General features: G+C 34.4%; 1 protein-coding gene across 2 annotated transcripts in view; it reads right to left on the bottom strand.

Moving 5' to 3' along the window:
- Positions 1–4,907: 4,907 nt before the first annotated feature.
- The window catches only part of COPS2 (COP9 signalosome subunit 2), a 30,363-nt gene continuing 10,855 nt past the window's right edge, over positions 4,908–24,415 (bottom strand). Inside the window, exons 3-13 of one of the 2 annotated variants that reach the window (XM_003266896.2) lie at positions 23,850–23,927; positions 19,144–19,269; positions 16,972–17,082; positions 16,773–16,850; positions 13,959–14,133; positions 13,554–13,732; positions 13,386–13,438; positions 10,337–10,434; positions 9,095–9,177; positions 8,317–8,375; positions 4,908–7,710 (exon numbers count right to left, since the gene is read on the bottom strand). In XM_003266896.2, the coding sequence (XP_003266944.1) occupies positions 7,566–7,710; positions 8,317–8,375; positions 9,095–9,177; positions 10,337–10,434; positions 13,386–13,438; positions 13,554–13,732; positions 13,959–14,133; positions 16,773–16,850; positions 16,972–17,082; positions 19,144–19,269; positions 23,850–23,927 (1,185 nt within the window). In that variant the 3' untranslated portion in view covers positions 4,908–7,565. The remainder of the gene's footprint in view (positions 7,711–8,316; positions 8,376–9,094; positions 9,178–10,336; positions 10,435–13,385; positions 13,439–13,553; positions 13,733–13,958; positions 14,134–16,772; positions 16,851–16,971; positions 17,083–19,143; positions 19,270–23,849; positions 23,928–24,415) is intronic. The other variant, XM_003266895.3, reaches the window with a different exon arrangement.

Below are 24,415 nucleotides of genomic sequence, written 5' to 3'. Positions count from 1 at the left end.
TGAAGGATGACTATTTAGATGAAATTACTCATAGTTAAATAGAAGAGCTGGAACATCTCCATCATTCCACTGAAAATGCTTATTAACATTACCAAAGACTTGCATCTTGCTAAATCCTAGGGCCCTTCTCTGCCCTTATTTAACCTCTCAGCAGCATTCAGTTAATACTGTTTGAAATGCCCATTTCTGTGACACCACTCTTTTATTTCCTAGCTCCTTGTCCACTGTTTCTTTTACCAAAAAATACTTTCTTAGTCTTCTCATTTAATCATACCACTGTCTACCAGTTACTCAGTAACAAATCCAAGAGCCATCCTTGATGTTTCTCTCCTTCATAACCCCCCAATTCAACTCATAAGCAAATCCTTGTCGGCCTTATCCTGATCTTACCGACTTCTCCCGTCCTAGTCCAAAAATCTCCGTCATCTTTCATCCAGACTTCTGCAATGGACTCCTACTGTCTCCCGGCCCACACTCTTGCCCCATACAGTAATTTTTCCACATAATAGCCAGTATCATCTTTTAAATTTCCAGTCTTCCCAGTGTATTTAGAATAAAATCTCAGCTAATTACCCCTAAGACTACACATAATTTGGTCCCCGCCCACTTCTAAAGTCTTATCATACCCTGCCTCGTTTGAATCTGAGATACTCATCCCTACGAAGATGCACTTAACCTCTGCCTGAACTGCTCTTCCTCTAGATCTGCATGTCCAGCTTCTTTCCTCATTTAAGTGTGAAATAAACTTTTATTGATAGAATTTTTCTCTAAAATTAACTTGTGTATCTGCCTCTCCCCATACAGCTAAGCTCAAGTATAATTTATTCCATATGGTATTCTTCAACTTTAAAATGGTCCCTAGCACATGGTAGGCACAATAAATACCTGTCTCAACAGATTAAGCGGTTAGAGAAAGGATATAACCCTTTTAGTATTCTAGCATGTTTGAATTCCTTTCTTTACCTGTTGGTGGTAAAGATGGTAATGACAGTGACTTAAGTTTTAACAACCAACCCTACCTTACCCAATTAGTACATTAGTTTATTATCTATATTTAGTCCCAAAACTTTTTGAGACAAGGTCTGTTACCCAGGCTGGACTGTAGTGGCATGATCATGGCTCACTACAGCCTCAATCTCCGTGGGCTCAGGTGATCCTCCCACAATAGCTCTGGAGAAGCTGGGACCACGACCCATACCATCATGCTGGCTAATTTTTATATTTTTTTGTAGAGATGGGGTTTCACCATGTTGCCCAGGCTGGTTTCAAACTCCTGGGCTCAAGTGATCTGCCTGCCTTGGTCTCCCAAAGTGCTGGGATTACAGAAGTGAGCCACCTTGCCTGGCCACAAAACTTATTTTTTGAGTTAGGTAACTCTTCTTCAGTTGAAGACCACTAACCTACAATGGTTCATAATCCAAAGCTTAAAATAGGTTTCTGGAAAGAAACCAAAAAATTCCATTCATTACTCTAAAAATTGAGAGTTGGGAATATAAAACTATTAAGTACCACAAATAAAATAACTCAAATGTCAGATGTATATTGCTTATGTAGTTTCTTGCTGGGCTAATGCTATCAACATAATACCACCTACCACTGCTGTGTGAAATGCAGCTGAAATAGAAGTAGTTAATCTGCTTCACTCCTCTTCTACTCCCACAACTTGGAAGGCCAAAGGATTTGCAATGACAACTTGCAGTGACATTAGTTTTAGACACTTACATTGGAACCTTGGTTATATGGCTATTAGTCTGAAAGTTCTTTTGACTTTCAAAAGCTGTCAGATTGCGTTATCACTGTACTTCGAGATTAGGGTGGTCCATTCCACCAGGTGAACGTTACATCTGAGACCACTATTTTCGGATATATAATAAATTCACAAGTGGTTTCTTAGATGTTGCAGTCCTTAAATAGTTCATTTTAAAGCACCATAACAAGGCTTACAAAGCTTGGGAGAGAACATTTCTTACCCCACGTCTTTCCTTGGCTTAATTTCCTGCTTTAAAGGGTTTAATTTTATACTGAAGGAATAATTCCTAAGAGACATTTGTTTGCAACATGAATTGTTCCAGGTCAGATAATTAAACAGCTCAGGAGAGACCAGCTCCTCCATGAATGCTTCAAAGCATAATAAAAAGGTAATCTTCAACATGGAAAATACTAAAATCCTTTCAAACCAAATGAACAAGATTTTTAGTACTTTAGAGAAACATTCTGAAAACATTCAACAGCTATTTTACAGAAGTATACATTTTTGAAGTACTAGATCAAGCATATATATTGTAAAGTTACTGTGCTGATCTTGGGCATTGTAACTAATGTAATACAGTTAATACTTAAGAAGTAGATTGCATACTTTTTATTACCAATAAGGAATGTGCACTTCCAGCTAAGTAAAAAAACCCTTGAGTATTTAAGCCTTATAGCATCTTATGACACATCCTGCACATATAATCAGTTCTCAATTATTAATTGGTGGAACTGACCACTTCAGGCAGACGTCCTGTTACATTCCTAATCACCTACTACTTCCTTCCCACCTAGTGTTAGCTCGAGGAATTTGTTACCTTTTATATTAGCTTATGATAAACAAAATGGAGAAAATTTATAATGCAACCCATTACGTAACACATTGCAAAACCAAACAACTTTCTATTTTCCACATCATTGCTCCATTTCTTGAAATATATTTTAATTTTCTTCAGTGTAATTTAAAATAGATGCATAAAAATTTATTACTGTAGTAAGCAGTAAGGGATAGCCAGAACAGAAATTTGAACAGAAATTAGATACTCAACACTTGGCATTAATATGTTGCTAATAAGCATGCCAAAACTTTTGACAACTTCATGGGATGACGCTAGAGATTACTTTTTCTACTCTCTAAACTCCCATAAAATGGATGTACAATAAAACAACCTTTAGCAATTAAATTTTAAAATGCCCTTACTTCAGAATTAAAAAATTACTCTAGATTATGTAAATTTGGACAGTCTTCCACATGAAACCTAGTCATAACACGCAAGTTACTGGTACGCTGGTAATTCTTTTCATGGCATATGACATTTGCCTGTGTCAGAAATAAGTGATATTAAGTAAAATAGAAAACTGGAAAATTACTGTGATAAACTGGTGATGAATTTTGTACTCCAACAAGTATGTTTCACTTATTACATATGTATACGTATGCACACAAAAAAGTTTTGGCCAGCTATTCATGTGGAAATTCTGAGCAAAGTTTATAATTTTGCCAACACAGAACAAAGTTGCCCCTGAATATTAAGTATTTAAGAAATAATTTTTTCTTTTTTCCTGTCACAGGGTTTTAAGGTAGACTTGGCATATACCTTTGATGCCCTAATATTTTTAACTACTACAGGTAGTTTAGATATTATTATACATGACACTAAAAAAGTAAAATTTTAGAGAACCACACACTGGTTTCTTCTGAGACATTACCTAAGACAAATCTTAAAATTCAAAAGCAAATAAGTGATGCTAAATTTTAGCATTTTGAGAAACATGTAGAATCACTAGTTGACAGTTTAAATTTGTGATGCTTAATATAACACAAATCCTCCAAATGGCATTTAAACTCACATTTTAATGGCCCAAGAAGTTACTATAAATTTAATAATCTCAAGTTAAAGAGAACCTCCAATTTGTCTTCATTATGAAATTTCTGCCAAATTCCTGCTTAAAACTGTATCAGGCCAGGCGCGGTGGTTCACGCCTGTACTCCCAGCACTATGGGAGGCCAAGGCGGTGGATCACCTGAGGTCAGGAGTTTGAGACCAGCCTGGCCAACATGGTGAAATCCCATCTCTACTAAAAATACAAAAATTAGCTGGGCGTGGTGGCGGGTGTCTGTAATCCCAGCTACTCAGGAGGTTGAGGCAGGAGAATCACTTGAACCCAGGAGGTGGAGGTGGCAGTGAACTGAGATTGCGCCACTGCACTCTAGCCTGGGTGACAAAAGCGAAACTGTTTCCAAAAAAAGCAAAAACAAAAACAAAAAAACTGTATCAAACAAATATAAATAGGATGCTGACTTCGGGGAAAAAAAAACCTAAAACAATGAAAACAAAAAGAAAACCTCCAGAAAAAGACAGAGAAGAAAATTTTAATTTTGGTCACATAAATGAAGACCAAATGCCTTTTGTGTCACATTCTGAAACCTGATACTCCATCTCTTGTTCTGGATAGTGTTCTTAAACACTTTGAAACAAAATAGTTAAATGTCAAATTCCTTTTTTTGTTATATATTTCAGTTCAAAATGTTTATCTTCTTCAAAATGCTAGAAATATTTAGTCATAAATCCCATACGAAGAATGAAACTCCCAGCTTTACTTGTGTATGCTCAAGTCTCACTTCAAAAATCTAAATCAAAAGAAAAATTTTCAGGTTTAAAAGTGACTAAAATAATATTTTTAAAAATCCTTAGTAATTAATGATTACAGATCTCTGAGCTTCTTAAAAAGAGGTAAAGGGAATCCACTAGGCAAATAATTTTTTGTCTTATGGACTAACTGCTTCACCCATAGATTTAGACTGACACTGACACCACAAAAGTATACATACCTGTGTTTACTGAAGAATTGTAACTATTGATTAAAAAAGAAAATTTCCCACAAAATTTCTACCAGCACGGATATTTTAAATACTAAGAATAAGACTTTTTCAGTCTAAGACAAATCTAAGCCTTGTATAAGGTAACAAACAGTATCACCCACAGCATAGCTCATTTAAAATAGGCCTCACTTAAATATTAGGTTCTCAGTTTTCTTGAAAGATGTATCAGCCTGTAGTTAGAAGGGACTCATGTAATGAGAGCATTACTTAGTACATATATACTCATCTTTAAAAAGAAATCAGTTATGTTACATTAAGATGTAGAGAAAAAGTATTTAATCAACAACTTTAATGTAAGAGCAAGAATGAGTAATGGAAATCCAGCTCTTGTAGTAGACAGCATCTACTTGCGGCAGCCAAAGATTTCTTTGCAGTAACTTTTAGCTAGGTCTAGGGATAAAAAGAAAAATGAGATGAACACATTACAATATGATGTAAACCACTGGTACGGTTTTCACAAAAGTGGAAAAGATTTAATCAGTGAATAAATGCTACAAATTTGCCAATCGATTTTTAACTTCCCCTAAATTTATATTTTGATAAGCAATCTCTAAGATTTCAACTCTACAATATTTGATGCACAAAAACACAGAAAAATGTTTTAAGGAAAGAATAAATTATTTTAAGTTAGTCAGACTGTTAAGATATATTTAAAAACCTGTATTCCAGAACAAAAGTCACAGATGACTAACAGAAAAAAAAGAACACACCTATATCTGGGTAAACAAAGCTATGTAATACACAATTACAATAAATTATTATGGTATAACTTTGGATACTGTTATATATTTAGCCCAGTTTTCCAAATAACAAGTGCATGCTTTCTCTCTAGAAAGTGGAAGATGCACTATTGTACAAAGCAAAGATAGCACAGGAGAACTGGGCACTGTAAGAATTGGAGGATAAAGGTTAAATCATTTCATTCAAATCTTTGAATTCTAATTCCATCAACTCTACGTTAAGAAGGGCTTTAGCTTTCAAGGGTTATCACATGCATACATATTTGAATACAGGCACAAAAACTCATCATTTTTATTTGGATAACAAAGGGTCTTCAAATTATATTGAAAAATAAATCCTAATCAATATCGCTCTTGTAAAAAAAGTTTAGCACACTTTTCACAAATGATTTATGTAAAAGAGAAGAAAATACACATAATTTTATAATATGTTAAACTCTTTTATTCCCTACCATAGACATTTTGTCTTTTGTTTTCTTTCCGTTTTCTACAATTTCCAACTTGTACCTGTGTTTAATACTGCTTTAGTCTGCTAAAGACATTAACTGATTGCTTTTCTAAATCTAAGGATTATATATTTTAGTATAAATATATATCACATATTTTCGTAAAATTTTGACAAAACCGAATAAGCATGCCTTATTTTAAGTCCATGCTCCTTCCACTGTTTATAAAATCTGATTTAATGATCAAAAAATTCTTGGTCGTCACTCTTCTGTAACCACAATCTTCCTTCTGAACTGCCACCCAGTTTTTACATAATAATAACAAGCAATAGAAAAACCAAAGAAATTATGTTAATCTTAGTTCTTCCTTTCGACACTATAAAATAATGTGAACTTTTAAAAAAATGAAACAAATACATCCAAAACTCAATACATTCAAATGAGCTGAGTTCCTTTAAGGTAGTTACCTTGGAAGGCCACAGTTCATTCTCCTAAGTATACTGCCACTGCTCAAAAAACCTTTAAAACTCTTTTGGGATTGCTTTCAAAGCCAGTTATATACTTTCTGCATTACCTCAAAGTTAGGTGGAAGTTTTGGAAACTTTCATTTGGTGCCAAATAATGGTAACTAAAAATAATCAAGCTTCCTAATACTATATTTTTTAAAACAATGTATAATCATAAAGTTTAGCATGTGTGACAAATTAACTTTGAATGCAATTCTAAAAGAGTAAACTCAGCAGGTTTGGGGCAATGGTAGATTGCTGGCATTAGGAAATAACCTTCCAGCATGATCACTATGCAGAGTAACATTCATTTAGCTGTCTATGTTCTGGCATATTCGTTTAAAGTGAACATTCTGAGAGTTAGTATTCTTTTGAAAAGGAATATCACTCTTTAAAAAAAAAGAATTTCATTCCTTTAAAGCATCACTGTCATAACTATGCACGTGTTTTGTTAGAAAGTAGTTCTCCTTACTCTATCAATAAAGACTACTTTTAAAAACTTGAAAGCAAATAACCAACTTATTTGCCCCCAGGCTTTTTAAAATCGTTAACTGAAGATAAAATAATTTGAAATTTCGAAGGTACTAAAAAACAAAAGAACTCCAAATGTAATAAAAACACATCAAGAACCAAACTACAATTTCTGAGCTGCACTGTTTATTTTGCTGCTTGAAACCTAAGTGACAGTATGCCACTATAATTATGGGGTTTCGTCTAAACCTTTACTACACTGCAGGTACAGAAATATACGGACACATTTTTAGAGAATTGACATTTTGCAAAATGCAGCAAACATTTTAATTTATACATGAGAAAAGGAAGTGTTCAAAAGGGTATGCATTTCAAGTTATTGCAGGTTATTTGTGAGAGAATTTCTGCAGGTAAAACATGTTTAAATTTAACCAACAGTAGCGTGTCAGTGTATTTAAAATCATGACAAAAATCTTCTCTCTGGTCATGTTGCCCATGACAAATTACTATGATGTTGTATGTTTAGGGCAAGATGTCAATACAGCATAAATCCCATGGTATTTTGGTTTTCTTCTGGAGATTAAAGCTGTTTTTCTTGGGATAAATGCAGCAGCAAAACACAAACCAGTTGATCAAAAAAGCACTTCTGCCATAACTCCAATAATTTTCAGGACACATCAACCGACAGTAGTTTTGCCATTCCCAGTTCTTTTAAGGATTACATCTCTGCACTGTTGCCTTAAGGACGTCTGTAAAAGCTTGTTCTCTGTTAAGCCAGTTTACTGACTACAGCCTGGTTGAGAGAATTTAGTTGGTTGGTCCATTTATCTAGTGCAGTATATCGTGCACCACCCCTCTTCTGATGATCCAGTTCAAGGAGTTGGTTGACTTGATCAATTCGGCCATGAATAGTGCTAGAAATAAATAAATAAGATGTGTCTACAAAAGACTTTCATCAAGCACAGTTTCTGGACTAATGTTTCATAAAATACAGTATCAACAAATGCCAAAAAAAAGCAGCTGCCTACATTAAATGAGTTCAGTGTTAGTTTTAACTTCACTGTGTTATTCAAACTCTAGATAGAAACCAGATTTCAGATACTTTTCATCAGTTTCACTGAAAGAACCATAAGGCATAGATTTATCCGATTAATCAAAGGCAGGTATCACCTGTGAAGCTTTAAACAATGTACTGTTTTTAAGTAAGATATAATTTCAAAAATGTTATGTACCACATACCCTATACTTAAAAACGTACATAAATACTATTCATTAAATAATTCTTTGGCTGTATATAATAAGAAATCCTTCTGAAAAATCATTTAGAACTTTTTCTGAGATGTGTTTAATATGCTCATTCATCAAAAACCATCACACATACATATATATCTCTTCTAATAGAAAACCATTCCCGAGGGTGCTTTTTATGAACAATCAAGAATCCAATTGCTACCTTTGTCACTATTACTCAAAACTTATGGTACCAAATATTTTGTGATAAAAAATAGTAAAGTACTTACTTATCCAATATGCACTGCACCAGCAAGCTCTCCACATCAGCTACATCTATGTTTAACTCCTAAGACAAAAGACTTGTTATATACTAATTAACATTTTAAAGACTTCATAATTTTACATAATCATTCTAATTTTAATTCATTTCTATCACTTAAAGGAAAATTAGTGAAGAGAAGATAAGATTTTTAAACATATTTCATTATCACTTCAAAATATATCCGAGAACACAGGTCTGATAAAGACTTAAATTTTTAACTTCTGAAGTACATTCCTACAACAATTTTATTGTGGTTGAAGTTAACCCTTCAGGAATTACATATTTTAGCCACTACTCTCCCCTACAATTTTCTCTGAGGGTGAAAGAATCTTTAAAAAGAAATTTAGTGATTCCTAATTTCTTTGTTACAATGTTAAGGCTCTTTTCTGTTAACTCAATTTATGCCAAGAAAACAGAAAAATTCACATTAAAAGTAAAGCCCAGTCCTAGCTACTCAGGAGGCTAAGGTAGGAGGATTGCCTGAGGTCAGGAGTTCAAGACTATACTGTGCCACACTATGCCTGTGAATAGCCACTGTACTCCAGCCTGGGCTATACAGCAAGACCCTGTCTCTTAAAAAAAAAAAAAAATTAAAAGTAAAGCCCTTAAGTTATGTTTAATTTAAAAAATGTATTATTATAATAAAATGTTACCAAGTTAGAGTGACTCTTAAATGGAAGACTGGTATACTGCATTTATAACTATAAATTATAAACATCATTAAAATCTATGAATATAAGTACCTTAGAAATAAAAGGAATATGTATTCTTGTGTAAGGCTTAATTAATTTTATAAGCACTTGTGTTCTGATGTTTCGCAAAAGCTCTGAAAGACAAAAAATTAAAATAACATTTTATTTAACAGTTTGTATGATATCTTTATGAATCATTATGTACTCCTAATTATCTTCTCAAAATACATCTTCCTGCTTGGCAAAGATATAAAGTGTTTAGATTTTAAAATACCTGGGTCAATGGATGCACAGTATGATCAGTTGCTGCCTATCCCATAATTTCTTGTTCCCACCTCCTTGATTTTGCTGATGTTGAGACTCTACTAAAATAGTATTTTGCCTTCTCAGTATTACACTACTTATCATTTCCTCAACAGTTAATATCTTTAAAGAAGCTCTGATTTATACCAGCCAGCCAAGTTCCTTGTTTTAGACTCTCTCAAAACCTAGAGTACTATATTTTATATAATGCTTTTACAATTTCCTCCAGTTTTGTCTGTACAATAGTTCTTAAAATTTTTAAAAACCAGATTGAAATTCATGTACAAAGATTCTACATTTTTCTATATCTATAAACTGCAGTATCATTCCAGGTTCATGTAAGAACTTTTAAAATGTCTGTTGATTAAAAGAGAAAGGAAGATGGGGAACAGAACATTACTCCTGATGCATCTGAAATTTAGTTTCAAATGGTCATTTAAAAACCTTCAAATAGCTAAATAATAGGTGGGAAAATTGGAGCTATAAAAGAAGTCCAAGGACAAAGAGATGATTGTAGTCTTTGGTAATTCAATATAACTTGCTAAAAACCTCGTTCACTTACTGGTATGAAACCTTCACAATGTTACCTTATCTTTCATAGTACATACATCTTAGCATTATCTATAGCAGGATATTTTCATAACTTTTGTTATTTGTCAAAAATAAACACTAAAAATTAACTTTGAACCTAAGCATCAATAATAAATATGCAACAGCATCTATATTAGATTTTTTTAAAAAGGGACAGTTACCTTAAACAAAATGGACATTATATATAAACTTGACTATATTAATATGAAATTGGCCAATTTCTTTAAAAGAGCTTCATAATTTTAAGGAATATCCCATCCAATGACAGCATTTAGAAACATATCTATACTTTGCAATAGACAGAAAGAAAACAGCTTAATGCCATGCAGCTTCATTAAGAAGCATTTGTTTGACAGTGGCAAAGAAAGTAATAGAATCCAGTTGGCAGAAAGAACATACCTTCAATGTGTTCTCTTATGAAAGGATCATCCATGATGTTGCTGTGATTTGTTTTTAGAATCTTTTCAAATTCAGTGATGTCATTATTCTGATAGGCACTAATAGAAAAACAAAAAGTGTAAATTATGTCAAATATGAAGAAGTTATGTATTAAATCAGATAACCCAAAGAGCCCATTTCTCAATTTTCATATGCAAAAATCTAAATAATATTATACTTTCTGTCATGGAAATCACAGTTAAGCAAGCACACATAACCTTCTGCCAAAAAAATACAAATTTCCTTTTCATGCTTTTGGTTTTTTAAAAGAAAGATTACATAAATCTTCCTTTGGGGTTATAGACTATATTTATACATAGTTAATTAAAATCACCTCAATATCTTACTTCTGTTAAAAGTTGGCAATAAAACATTTAACAACTATTTAATGTTTGATGTTTTCAAATGAAATTGTGCATTTAATTCCTAATTGTTCATAATGAAAGGAACCAGGTTTCATGTACACTACATGAAGGGGTGTAGCCTTGTCTTTCAAATAAGAAAGTATATCCTCTGTGTAGGTTATTCAGAAAATGCAGCTTCCTAATTTTTATCTTCTAGAAAGCTACCAACAACTGTCAAAATTTTCAAAAGGAACATTTCTCAATCCCCTGTTGCAAGGCCAAAGACTGATTTATATTCATAATTCTCTGAGGTATCTAGTATCTCCTCTTGAAATAATTCTGTAAAGCTCTATGGGAATTGCTAAAGGTGCTGAGAAGGAAGAATCCAACCTTCTGGATATGGCACCACTGTCTGCTTTATATGTAAGATATTATCATCAGCTATACTGCACGCCCTCTGCTAGTGCTTCCATCTGTTGGGTCCCAGTGTAACTTCATGTTAGGGGCACGTGATTCAAGTGCTTCAACAGGAATTATTTTCCTCTAGTCTCCTGGCAACTGACTAGGAAGATAAAATTAGGAAGCATTACTTTCTTACCTACCCCAAATACATTGCTGTAATATACTATAGGAGGACATATTCAAGCATTGAAAACACTTGCACAAACATTTGTTTTATATTTGTATACATACATATTTTAACTGTAAGACATTCTTCCATTTCTTAAGTGGGGTTTCAAAAAAAAACATCTTATACAAAATTGTGGTACACCATGCGTCACACCATGTGGGTCAAAATTTACCACTAAAATAAGTTTTGAGTTCTAATATAGTGGCTTCGCTGGAGTAGTTGGATATAATAAATATATAAATATCATTATATATTCTGATATAGGTCAGATAAAGGTCTGACAAATCAGTCCTTTAACCGATTTTAATGTACTTAGCCAATTTAATTTATATAAAATATCAATGTCTAGGGTAAAGCTTTTCCTCAATATGTCTTAGAGTTTTAAAAGTGTAAACTGCTGCTTAGCAATTTAACATCATAAACAACTTTGGTTCTTAGTTAATGTGACCAAATGTGAATGAAATAAACTATCTGAAATAAAGATGAAGTTTCCTTTAATAATGAAAAGCAACCTAATTCAACAAACAAATTAAAATAAAGAAGTAAACAATAAAGAAACTGATTTAATGTGGTAACTTAACGTTTTTAATTCCAAACTGTTCTTAGTCCCCCTAAAAAAAACCCTTTTATTTTTTTTTTACAGCCAAAATTAAGGTTTCTTTAAAAAAAGTTAAATGAGGACATTTTACACAGGAACTTTAATATCATGAAATAAGCTATCTTCTCCAAGTATATACAATTTATATGTAGGTGACCCATAATGTGCAGTCTAACAGTATTTTCTGTTAAATGAAAAAGTACTATAAATAGAACTTCTGGTCACCTAAATTATTTACATATATCTGCAAAAAAAAAAAAAAAAAAAAAAAAGCCCTGCTTCATGTCCCTAACTACATTTTTCCAGCTGTGGTAAAACTCAGCTGTACAACTTAAAATAAAAGACTTGAAGAAACTTAGTAAATTTCTTATACTTTTTTAATGAATAAAACCCACAAAAACCCTGGGTTCCATTTATTCTATGCCTGGAGGAAAGTTTCTCTTACTCACTAATTCCTTTTGCAAAAATGGGCCTTTCCTTCTAGGTTTTTTGTTTGGTCTTCTCTTCCATAATTTTGTCGAATATTAGTTGACTATGGTAGGTTCTTCAGTGGTTAACTATCATTACATCTTTCTCCACAGAATCGTTCAATCAATCTTGGGTTTCTTACCACTATGACCCTTCTGTCACCCCACACTCCACCTCAGAAAATTATCCATTGTAAACATTTTTTTTTTTTTTTTTTTTTTTGAGACGGAGTCTTGCTCTGTCACCCAGGCTGGAGTTCAGTGGCACAATCTCGGCTCACTGCAAGCTCCGCCTCCTGGGTTCACGCCACTCTCCTGCCTCAGCCTCCCAAGTAGCTGGGACTACAGGCGCCCACTACCACGCCTAGCTAATTTTTTGTATTTTTAGTAGAGACGGGGTTTCACCGTGTTAGCCAGGATGGTCTCGATGTCCTTACCTTGTGATCCACCCGCCTCAGCCTCCCAAAGTGCTGGGATTACAGGCGTGAGCCACCACGCCCAGCCTATCCATTGTAAACATTTTTAAAAATACTTTCATCTTGTCATTGAGAAAATATATGAGTAAAAAAATATGCTTATGCCATCTTGTCTTACTGAAAATTCTTGACTCATCTTGGACTAGTTCATAATTTCATTCTGGATTAAGAGAGGTATAGGCAGTATCATTGTGAAATAATGTTTTAAGACATCCACAATCAGTTTTCCACTGAAAGACACAGGTACATGCATGCGCGCACAGACAGACACACACATGGATAATGGGAAAACTAAGTAGTAGATACTTTATAAAATCTTGTGGCTACAGAAAACAGTGTAATAAATAACTTCAGAAGATAAAAATTCTACAAACTTTTCTAAGAAAATACAAAAGGGCAAATGTTGAATATTAACTGAGTTCTGAAAAGTTTTATCTCTCTCCTTTATGAACTGCTTTAAGGAAATTTACCTTAACTGAAATATAAAATCTTACCTTACTAAATTCGTCATTGCTAAAATTTCTGGATCATTTTTGTACGGCTTGGCCTAAACACAGTAAAGAAAACAATTAACTCAGTATATGTACAAAGAAACATTTTAAAAAAAGAAATAACATTTATTTCCAGATAGCTGACAAGAGCAATTAACAAAACACACGTACCTCCTGTGAGTCAAATGGATTTATTCCCGATTTCATAAGCATATTTGCTAAGACCAAATATTTTAAGCAAGTGGTTCGTCTTGGACTTCCAGATTCATCATAATTCTTGAAGGCTTCAAAAAAATCAGTGTGTGCCTTTTCAAATTCACCTTCCCTCAAGTGCATTTTACCACCACATTCTGTGAACAATAAGACATGAGAAAATAGGACATTTTCAGTTCTGTAATAACAAAACTGACCACCTCATAAATGCCAAATGAAAACTATTTCAGTGCCTTTCAGTTTTTAAATTCTATAACTTGAATAGTACTGGCCCCAAGTACTGAAGTTCTAAAAAGCAAGAGTTTAATTAAACACTTTGATATCTCCCCATGCCACTGCCCACCCTCTCCAAACCAAACTTGCCTCTGATAACTCCCATAATCAGTGGATGAGGGATGGCAGACTTGATGTGAAGTGACTGTTCATAGAGTGCTTTAAGTTTTTTATTATTTTTCTGTGCTGTGTACATTTGAATTTCCAAAGCATATATTTCTAATAACTGTGTACCTTTTTTGAGATCATCTTCTCCATCATCAGTCTAGGAAAGCAAATATTTAACTTTAGACAAGATAGAATTCAGACAGTAATTCTTATTTGCATTAGCCTGGAAATCTTACATTTATAATACTATTTCCATGTGAAAACACAATACAAATTTTAATTCAGAGCTACAGTACTAAGAATACCACTTGTAATGGCCAAAAAGAAACTAACACATCCTTTCTACTTTTTAGTTATGAGATAAGGAAAAAGTAGCCAAAGGTTTTTTGTATAGTAGTCCTTCCTTATCCACAGGGAATATATCCCAAGACCTCCAGTGGATGCCTGAAACTATGTATAGTAGTATGTTTTTTCCTATATAGTAAGTCCTCATTTAACACTGTCGATAGGTTCTTGGAAACCACGACCTTAAGCAAAACAATGTACAATGAAATCATTTTTTCCCCTCATCAATGTGGTGTTGAACAAAACAACATTAAATCAGTTTCTAAGAACCTATTAACAATGTTAAGTGAAAACTTACTGTACATACATACCTAGGATTAAGTTTAATTTATAAATCAGGTACAGTGAGACATTAACAATAACTGATCATAAAACAGAACACATAACAATATACTATAATAAAAGTTATGTGAATGTGATCTCTCTCTCTCTCAAAATATCTTATTTTCAGACCACAGGAAATAAGCTGACCACAGGAAACTGAAATTGAAGAAAGCAATCCGTGGATAAGGGTTGGGGGGACTGCTGTACGTATGAAATGTTTTAATGTTTCTGTTTTTATCTAGGAGATTTATTATTGTCTTCCCCAAATCTTCACAACTGCTTTAGAACCACTTACTCAATTAAAAAGCCCTTCCTAAGTCCCTTCCACATGTCAGGCACTGCGTCTATCATGGGGAAATACAAAGTTAAAAAAGCCAAGGTTCTTGGTCTCAAAAAGTTCACACTCTAGTAGAAGATTAATCTGTCAGTAGATAAATTACAATATAAGTGACAATGACTAGGTGAAGCACAAACCAAGTGCCTAGGAGAATGAAATAGGGACTAACTTTCCTGGAGGACGTCACAGGAATCACAAAAAGGTGCTGACATTTGAGCATGACTTTAAAGTTGACCAACAGCCCACGAAATGTGGGCCATGAAAAATAGCAATATGGTCAACAGGAAGATATTCATAAATATCTCACACTGACATACACTAAGCCAAAATTTACTGGGTCTTCAAACTTAAAATTCTGTATAATTATTCAGTAATGAATCATAACCAGAGTCAAACATACAATATACAAAACAATTTATACATCTAGAGTATCCTGCATCTTTCCCTGAACATACTTCCATCAAAGTACTAAGTAATATAATGCTATTTACCATCCTGATAGCATTTTTATGTTCTTAAAGCAAAACTTCTTCAAAGGGTTTTCTCAAATTCCTTATATACATACTGAAAGACCCTCCACCATTCAGAGATGGCTGCTCCAGCATTTCCATTTCATAGGGAACTGAACCTTCAGTTCGTTATGCATCAGACTAAAGCATCCTAACAATGTGTAGGTAAGAAATAATTCCTAAGTGACTAATCCGCTTTACAAAACAAAACTATTGAATATCTGCAGGTGATTCATTCACAACAGTTTCTTGATCGCTTCTCCCATTCACAGAAATGACACATATATCGTTAAAATAATATTACATGGTGGCAAGCGTGGGGAGGAGTTGAAAAAAAAATAGTACATGGCATTGGAAGAGTTGAAAAATATTTAAAGCAGTATTTCCACATTCAATTTAAACTAGTATTAAATGATGTAATCGGTTAAGACAAAAAAGGGAATATAAAATGAAAGCCTGGTTAAAAAGTTATAGAGCCATTCTCTCCTGACCATATGGCTTTTCAAATTTAAAGTAATTAATTACAGAAAATAAAGAACTCAGTACCTCTGTCACAATAGCCATACTTCAAATGCTTGATAGCTACACACAGCTGGTGCTACCATATTGAATAACAGATACAGAACATTCCCAGTATCACTTAAAGTTGGACAATGCTGCTAGGATTCATATAAATTGGAATATAAAAATATCTTTATTACACGTTTATAATATCCTGGCTCTATTTTCATAGGGTATATAACTAAATATCAATATAATAGTAAGTATTACAATAGGCCTGTTTGTTTATTGATACTGGTACCTCATTATACAAAGAATAAAGATTGAGGGGCCAGGCATGGTGGCTCACACCTGTAATCCCAGCACTTTGGGTGGCCGAGGCAGGTGATTGCCTGAGCTCAGGAGTTCAAGACTAGCCTGGGCAACATGGCAAAAACCCACCTCTACAAAAAAATACAAAAAATTAGCTGGGCATGGTGGTGTGCACTTGTAGTCCCAGCTACTTAGGAGGCTGAGGTGGGAAGACTGCTTCAGCCCAGAAGGCAGAGGTTGCAGTGAGCCAAGATCACGCCACTGCACTCTCCAGCCTGGGTGACAGAGCCATACCCTCTCTCAAAAAGAAAAAGAAAAAAAAAAAAGGTAATTTTATAACTTATTTTCTAAATTTTATTTTTCGGATAATGCTTAAACTAAAACATCCCTAAACAATATTTTGAATATAATTATTGCTTATACTTTTTATTATGAAGAAATATTCAGAAAAAAATAAGGGAAAGCTACCTGGCAGGACTGATGTAACTGGCGTAAAATTTTTTGAAGCTTTCCATATTCCTCTCGTTCTAAATATAATTTTCCAAGCTGCAAGAAAGCAAACTTATTAAAATCAAGATTTCAACAGAAGATGTGTATCTTTAGGAGACTTTATTAAAAACACCCACCCACTTTTCAAAAGAAAAATGTTAAGTATTATAATTGTTACCTTTGTGTTTGTCTTAAACCACAGTCTATCATTCTTAGCATCTTTCAAAGCTTCCAGTGTTGTTTCATAGAATTCCTGCAGTAAATCCATCTGACATAAAAAATCAGAATTCTATAATTGTAAACAGCAAATTTGTACCTGTTAATAAAGTTAATTTGAACAAACTAAAAGTGCATCTTTGAACTTTAATACACATAAGATACACTATCTGTATCTTACTGAATGTCTTCTATAGTCCAAAAAATTAACAAACTGAAGCAAAATACAGACCAAATTTACAAGTGCCATGATCTGTTGTTTTACAGAACCCAGAAAATATTTCCCCATATAAACATAGTGCCGTAAGTTCTCATGCTGTAATAGTATATGTTTCTCCTTCCCAATCTAATAATTCATTCTGTATTTTATTTTACTTTTTAAAAAGCTAGTCGAGTGAAGCAGTGGGAGTGGAGAAGGAACAAAGTAATCTGTAACTGGTTGTGCTCAATTAGCTGTAAATACCACTCCACTCAGATCAGCCACTCATTTCATATTAACAGCAGTAAATGAAATGTACATAGAACTAGCTGTATTATTACTAACGTGTTATCTTATTCACTCAACTCTTATTTGGAGCCTACAATGTGGCAAACACTAAGCATGCTGGTGAAGAAACAAAGAATAAGCTCCTTCCCTCAAAATTCTTCTATAAATGTGACTAAGTAACTCTACTGCATAACTTTTAAGTCACTGGTAAACCATGGAGGTGGGTGGAGAGAAAAGTCTAGTATAATTTTAGCTATGTCTAATCACCACCAATTCACCAATCTGTGTGGCATTTTTTCATGGAAATCATGATTTGTTTTACATCTTGTTAAGTTCCCCTGCCCACCCTCTTCCCCCTGCTTCTGGCTTTGCCTTTGTTTGAATATCTAATTCTCTGCTTAACAGGATCAAGGGACTGTAAGAGCAGGAAAATTTCACATTTTCAGAAAACACTCTCTATTTGTGCATGACTACTGATGGCATACTGAATAGAACAGAGTACCACCCACCCAATATCTGTTGTTACTTTCAAAAGACAAAAACCTTACTTATAACCGCACACAGAGCATGCAGTCCTGAAGTTTCAAAAATCACTTGATTCCCTCTCCCTGCTCCAATTACTGGCATAATATTTATAAACAGTGTACCAAATATGTTTTGATGACACTCGTTTTTAAGAGTTGGAAAACATTTTCCCACTTTATGAAAGCTCCATGATATATAGCTTAACTCTTGAATTAGTGTCGTTAAGTGTTAATATTCTAACAAAACATGTAAGTTTAGCTTCGTCTATTGGCATTACATAAAATTTAAATGTAAAGAGTAGAAACTGCCTGAAAAAAATGACATCTAGTAGAAAAGACATTAAATGAGGCTGATTCTGATCTGAACATTCTTTATGAGTACAAAAAGTATCAAATATTCTAAGAAATACTAAATGATATAGAGACTATATCTTGTACTCAAATATCACAGAGTAAGAGGACGAAAAACTAAAACTGAGGACTATACTGCTTACAAGGATAAGGACAAATGATCCAATTAAAAATTATCTTAGCAAAAAAATAAATAAAATAATCATTGGTTTTCTTAACAACCAAAATCTAGACTCTTAATGAAAGCACTATCACTCCCAATACCTTCTTTAGTTTCTTTCCTCAGTAGCTCTTCTTTCATTATCCACCCATCCTTTGCAGAAGCATTTACTGAGCACCTGTTGAGTAATGCCAAACACTAACTGATAAGAGCACAGGCACTTCTCAAAGATTTTAATATAACCAAATCCACACAAATAACCTGTGATTCAGTGTATTTAATACCTCAGAATGGCTAAAGTGCTAATGGAGTTTATTAGAAGGACCTGTGGTAGCAACTGTATAGGAGTCTAACATAAGCCTGAAAAGTTGTTTACAGATTTTAGTATCTGAAGGCATTATTTAAAGAGATCAAGCTGGAGTTATTACCTTTTACTATTATATAATCAGTAATATAACCAGGAAAATAGTACTTAATCATTTTTAAAGCATACTAATAACTAGCATAACTACTTAAATAGAAGCTCTAGGCCTTTCCATCTATAAAGAACAAAGCTCTTACTATAAATAATAAACACATTGATCATCCCAAGAGGGGAAAATTGAGTCTAACCTGTTTAGAAGTAGAGATATAATCAAGAATAGAATTAATGGATTTTTCAGAATAATTTCTTGTGACTGCACTCCGAATATAGGTCAATAGCTGTTTATATCTATTCATCATTTCTGGAAAGTTTGTCTGTGAGAAAAGAAAAATGAATTATCAGATGCAAATTTAGGTACTAAAATATGTACACATGATTAACGTTATAGAATACACTACTACATAATGAAATGTAGTTCATATAGTTCCTAATATAGTTTTGTAAAAAAGGAACTATGACAGGAACATTATAATTATCTTAAATTTGAAATGACTAGATTACTCAAACCAAATGTATAAAGTTAGCTTATGAAACAAGTACAACTGCTAAATTTTCCAAATTTCAGAAACTGTCATTGCACAACATATTTAAATCATAAGACCTACTAAAATATTCATAAGCCAAAACATACAAATAAAATCCAAGTTTTTTCTTTTTTTTGAGACAGAGTTTCGCTCTTGTTGCCTAGGCTGGAGTGCATGGTGTGATCTTGGCTCACTGCAACCTCCGCCTCCCAGGTTCAAGAGATTCTCCTTCCTCAGCCTCCCAAGTAGCTGGGATTACAGGCATGTGCCACCACACCCGGCTAATTTTTTTTTTTTTTTTTTTTTTTTTTTTAGTAGGGACAGGGTTTCTCCATGTTGGTCAGGCTGGTCTTGAACTCCCGATCTCAGGTGATCTGCCTGCCTCGGCCTCCCAAAGTGCTGGAATTACAGGTGTGAGCCACTGCACTCGGCCAAAATCCAAGCTTGCAAACGCCTTGGGTACCTTCTATGCAGGATAGTAGCTATATTCTCCCCTGTAATTTCATCCCTTCCTCAGGAAACTCTGCAATAAGAGTTACCTGTTTCTTTTCTCCCTACAACTGGCTGGCTATATATAAAAATGTGAAATTAAACATCTTTTCAAGCCTCAATACTCGTTTCAAGTCAAGAAAAGACCCACCATCTAAGGTTCTACTCAATAGTAGATATAGTTAATGTTGTTATTCTTTGTATTTGTACTACTGAGGTTGTTCCAGGAAACAAGAAAGGTCTAAAAAATAAAGGAGTACTGAGACTTATTCTGGGAGAGGTTTACCATTCCTAAGTATATACTGTAAGTCAATTTGTGAGTCTAACCTTATAACCTGCACCCACAATCCTCATAATCTGCAACTGCTGTTAATCTCTCTTTTTACTGAGTTCTATTTTTTTTTTAATCAAAGACATGAAGCATTGGCAGATACAAATGCTTCTTTCCTTGACTAATTGAACATATGTATTTATTAGGGTGAGGAATAAACTAATAATGCTGTAATTATCTTGCTTATGACAATACATTCTACCCTGAGGCACAGCACGAAGAACAAGAAAACTTGAGAACAATCCCTGAAACCTTCTAAGCAAGAATTGAATTACAATAAAGAAAACAGTAGAGGTGAATGGGACAAAAAAAAGGGATAGAACTATGGAAATATATATGTATACATATATAACCACTTCTGTTTCCAAGTTTCATGTGAGGGTAAATGATAGGTAACATCCTGTCAATGAGCTGCTAAATCCACATTACAGTACATATCTTGCAGCAAAAGGGAAATCAGAGAAATACGACTATCCTAACTTTGAAGCTGTATCTTGGCACTGAAATAGGAGTTTTGCAAAAAGTTACAGTTTTGGGCTGGGCTTGGTGGCTCACTCCTGTAATCCCAGCCCTTTGAGAGGCCATGAGCATTGCCTAAGTCCAGGAGTTTGAGATCAGCCTGAGCAACATGGTGAAACCCCATCTTTACAAAAAACACAAATATTAGTCAGGTGTGGTGGCACGCGCCTATAGTCCCAGCTACTTGGAGGCTGAGGCAGCAGGATAGCTTGAGCCCGGGAGGCAGAAGTTGCAGTGATGCAGTGAACCAAGACTGCACCACTGCACTCCAGCCTGGGCAACAGAGCAAGACTTCACCTCAAAAAAAAAGTTAGTTTTGAATTTACCTCATGTTATAATAATTTATAGCTCACTTAAAAAACAATTACATTATAATTAAAGACTGAAGGAAGAGTAGGTAAATTGGTCCCAGAGCAGTTGATAGTGAACCCTTCCAACTTTTTACTATCTAAAATCACTACACATAACATAGGTCCTACTCTGAGTCCAATCAGAAAACGAGAGGGGCAGGTACAGAAGCTGAAATCACTCTTGTGAACCATAACTTATTCACGGATGCTGCTACAGCAAACAAAAGGTAGATAAGGTAGACAAAATAACACAAAATGCAAAAAACCCTCTCCCTTCCTTCCCACTCTGCTCAAGGTAAAAATGGCAAAACCAAGTCTTAAGGGTAGCACAGTGTTCAAATGGACTCAAAATGAAACCACTGCTAGTACATTAAAATAGCAGATTTCTATAGGGACTCTTGGTATTATCTCAAATCACAGAACCTACGAGTTAAACATTCAGCCCCTAATGGCATTAAAATTGTTTAATCACAAATTTCTGTCCCTTGAAACACTCGGTGCTTCTTCCACAGCCTTCTAAGTTATTAATCTGAATACAGTAAATGTTTGTGTTTAATATTCTTGCAAACAAAAAATGGAAAGAAAGCACGGGGCTCTGGGCAACATAGAAATGTTTTGAGAGTATCAGAGCAGTAGGAGTAGAAAGGGTAAATATAATGTAGATAATTTTCATTCTTTAACTAGATTTAAATGCAATATACAATATACTTAATAACATTTAACATGTTTTGAACTGTTCTGATATATTTTGCGGAAGAAATGAACAAAAACATTTTGTCAACAGCTTCTGTAGGAGATGCCATGGAGTGCCCCTCCTATTAAAGGTGAGATAAACCATACCAGAGTGACAGTACCTCAAAAAGAAGAGGTACAAGATTAGTAGAAGTTAACCTGGATACAAGTACTAGTCAGATGGGATAGAGAAGCTAATGGGGAGGTAAAGGAAACATACCATATGAGAAATACAAAAATAGGGGAAAAAGAAAGTGGTTAACGTATCAGCTATTCTTCAATTTGCCATAGTTCCTGAACCTTCCAACTGCTTCACTTCCTGCTAATCTGAGCTTCAACTTTATCTTTCTCTCAAAAGTTCTTCTTCTTTAGTGATCTAAGATTCATGTTTGTACCTAGTCCTATCATCTCCTGATCCTTTTTCCCTCCACTTCTACCCTGTATTCTTTACCAGTTTAAAGAAACCGAGGAATGACATTTTGAGTATGTCATAATTCCAGTTTCTCTAGAATAAGTTATGAGTTCATTCAATAAAATATTTGAGTACCAACCAAATGACAGCCACCATTATAGGTTCTAAGAATATAACAACGAATAAAACAAAGTCCTGCTCTCATGGAGCTTACAATTTACTTGGGGGGAGGGGTGGTATGAAGAGGGGCAATAAATAATAGATCACATGGTGACATATGCAAAGAAAAAGAGCAAAGAAGAAATTTAAGTAATGATGGGAAGAATGCTATTTTATATCAGGTGGTCATGGGAAGGCCATCCTGATAAGTGGTGCCATTGAGCAGAGACCTGAATCAAATGAAGAAAAAACCCCTATGGTTATATCAGAGAAGAGCTTCTGAGGCAGAGGAAACAGCAGGTGCAAGCCTTTACACAGGATTGTGCTTGGGATGACTTGAGGAACAGCAAGAAGGCCAGTGATGGAGCAAATAAAAACAGCAGCAAAGGATGAGCTTACATAGGGACTTGTAGGTCATGGTAGGAATTTTGGATTTTACTGAGGGAGATGGGGACCACTAGAAGACATGGAGCAAAAGAATGGCATAATCTGACTTATTTTAGAAGTATCACTCTGCTACTTGTGGAGAACTGCAGCAGGGTAATGATGAAAGTAAGGAGACCAGTTAAGAGGCTATCGCAATAATCCAGGTAAGAAATCATGGTGCCTTGGACCAGAGTAGCAGAGGTAGAAATGGTAAGTGCAGTCATACTGGATATAAAGCCACGTGGATTTGCCAACGGATTATTTGTGGGGTAACAGACAATGAGAAGAGTTAAGCATAATGCTAAGCATAATGTTTCGGCCCTAGTCAATGGAAGAGAAACTCTTTATAATAAACAGGAGAATTTTAAAACTCCAAAGTAAACACTAATCCTTTGTGGAAAAGTCAATCTATTAATAATGCAGCCCTGGCCAGGCACGGTGGCTCACGCCTGTAATCCCAGCACTTTGGGAGGCCGAGGCGGGCAGATCACGAGGTCAGGAGATCGAGACCATCCTGGCTAACACGGTGAAAGCCCGTCTCTTCTAAAAACACAAAAATTTAGCTGCGCATGGTGTCACGTGCCTGTAGTTCCAGCTACTCAGGAGGCTGAGGCAGGAGAATCGCTTGAACCCAGGAGGCAGAGGTTGCAGTGAACCAAGATTGCACCACTGCACTCCAGCCTGGGTGACAGAGCGGGGAAGAAAAAAAAAAAAGGCAAATACTGTAAATGCATCTAAAAGAATAAGTTTTCTTAAATAGAAAACTTCTGTATCCTATGAAGAATCATTTTTTTTTTACTTAGTATTACTATAGTCCCAGCTGCAAAGCAGACTAAATATAAAAACACATCCAAAGAAGTACTTTAGAAAAGTAGATGTAATAGTACTTTGTCGTGATGAGGTTTTTACCTACAAAATTTATTAGTTTAATTCTCCTCAAAACAAATCTTACCAACTTGAAGTTAATCTTAATCATTTGTTTCAGTGCTTTAAATCCCCATTCTCCTTTTTCACCTTCAAGTTCCAAAACCTAAAAAGAGGAAGAAATTTTTAGTTTATCTTAATATTAACACATTATTTTCTAATAATGTCCAATGTGTAAGTACTGAATTAATTTTACACTAATGCATAAAAAACATTTCCCCAAGGATATCACCATTTCTCAATGTCATTTTTCAGTCTTTAAAAAAAACAAGTTGTAAGATGCCTACATAAGGATAAGCAGGCTTAAAGTTCCTTCATCAGAAAAATTAAGAGCCACTTCTTGATTATTATACAGTTTCTGAAATATTTTTTGCCCTGAATAACCAACCTATGGTAAAAATAATCCGTAAGTGTATCAGTAAATCAAGAAATCAAGCTATTTATAATAATGAAACCACAACTGTGTGATTTATCCCTAAAAGAAACAAGATTGCAGTGATAATACCTACTGACCATCATGTTGGTGGTTCTTCTACCAGAACCATCCTAGCTTTTCAGGACAATGGCCCTGCTCCATAGACAGCTTGATTGGAA

The sequence above is a fragment of the Nomascus leucogenys genome, chromosome 6, assembly GCF_006542625.1.
Source record: "Nomascus leucogenys isolate Asia chromosome 6, Asia_NLE_v1, whole genome shotgun sequence".
NCBI lineage: Eukaryota > Metazoa > Chordata > Mammalia > Primates > Hylobatidae > Nomascus > Nomascus leucogenys.
The sequence above is the reverse complement of the archived record's forward strand: the minus strand, read 5'-3'. Positions and strand labels throughout refer to the sequence as shown.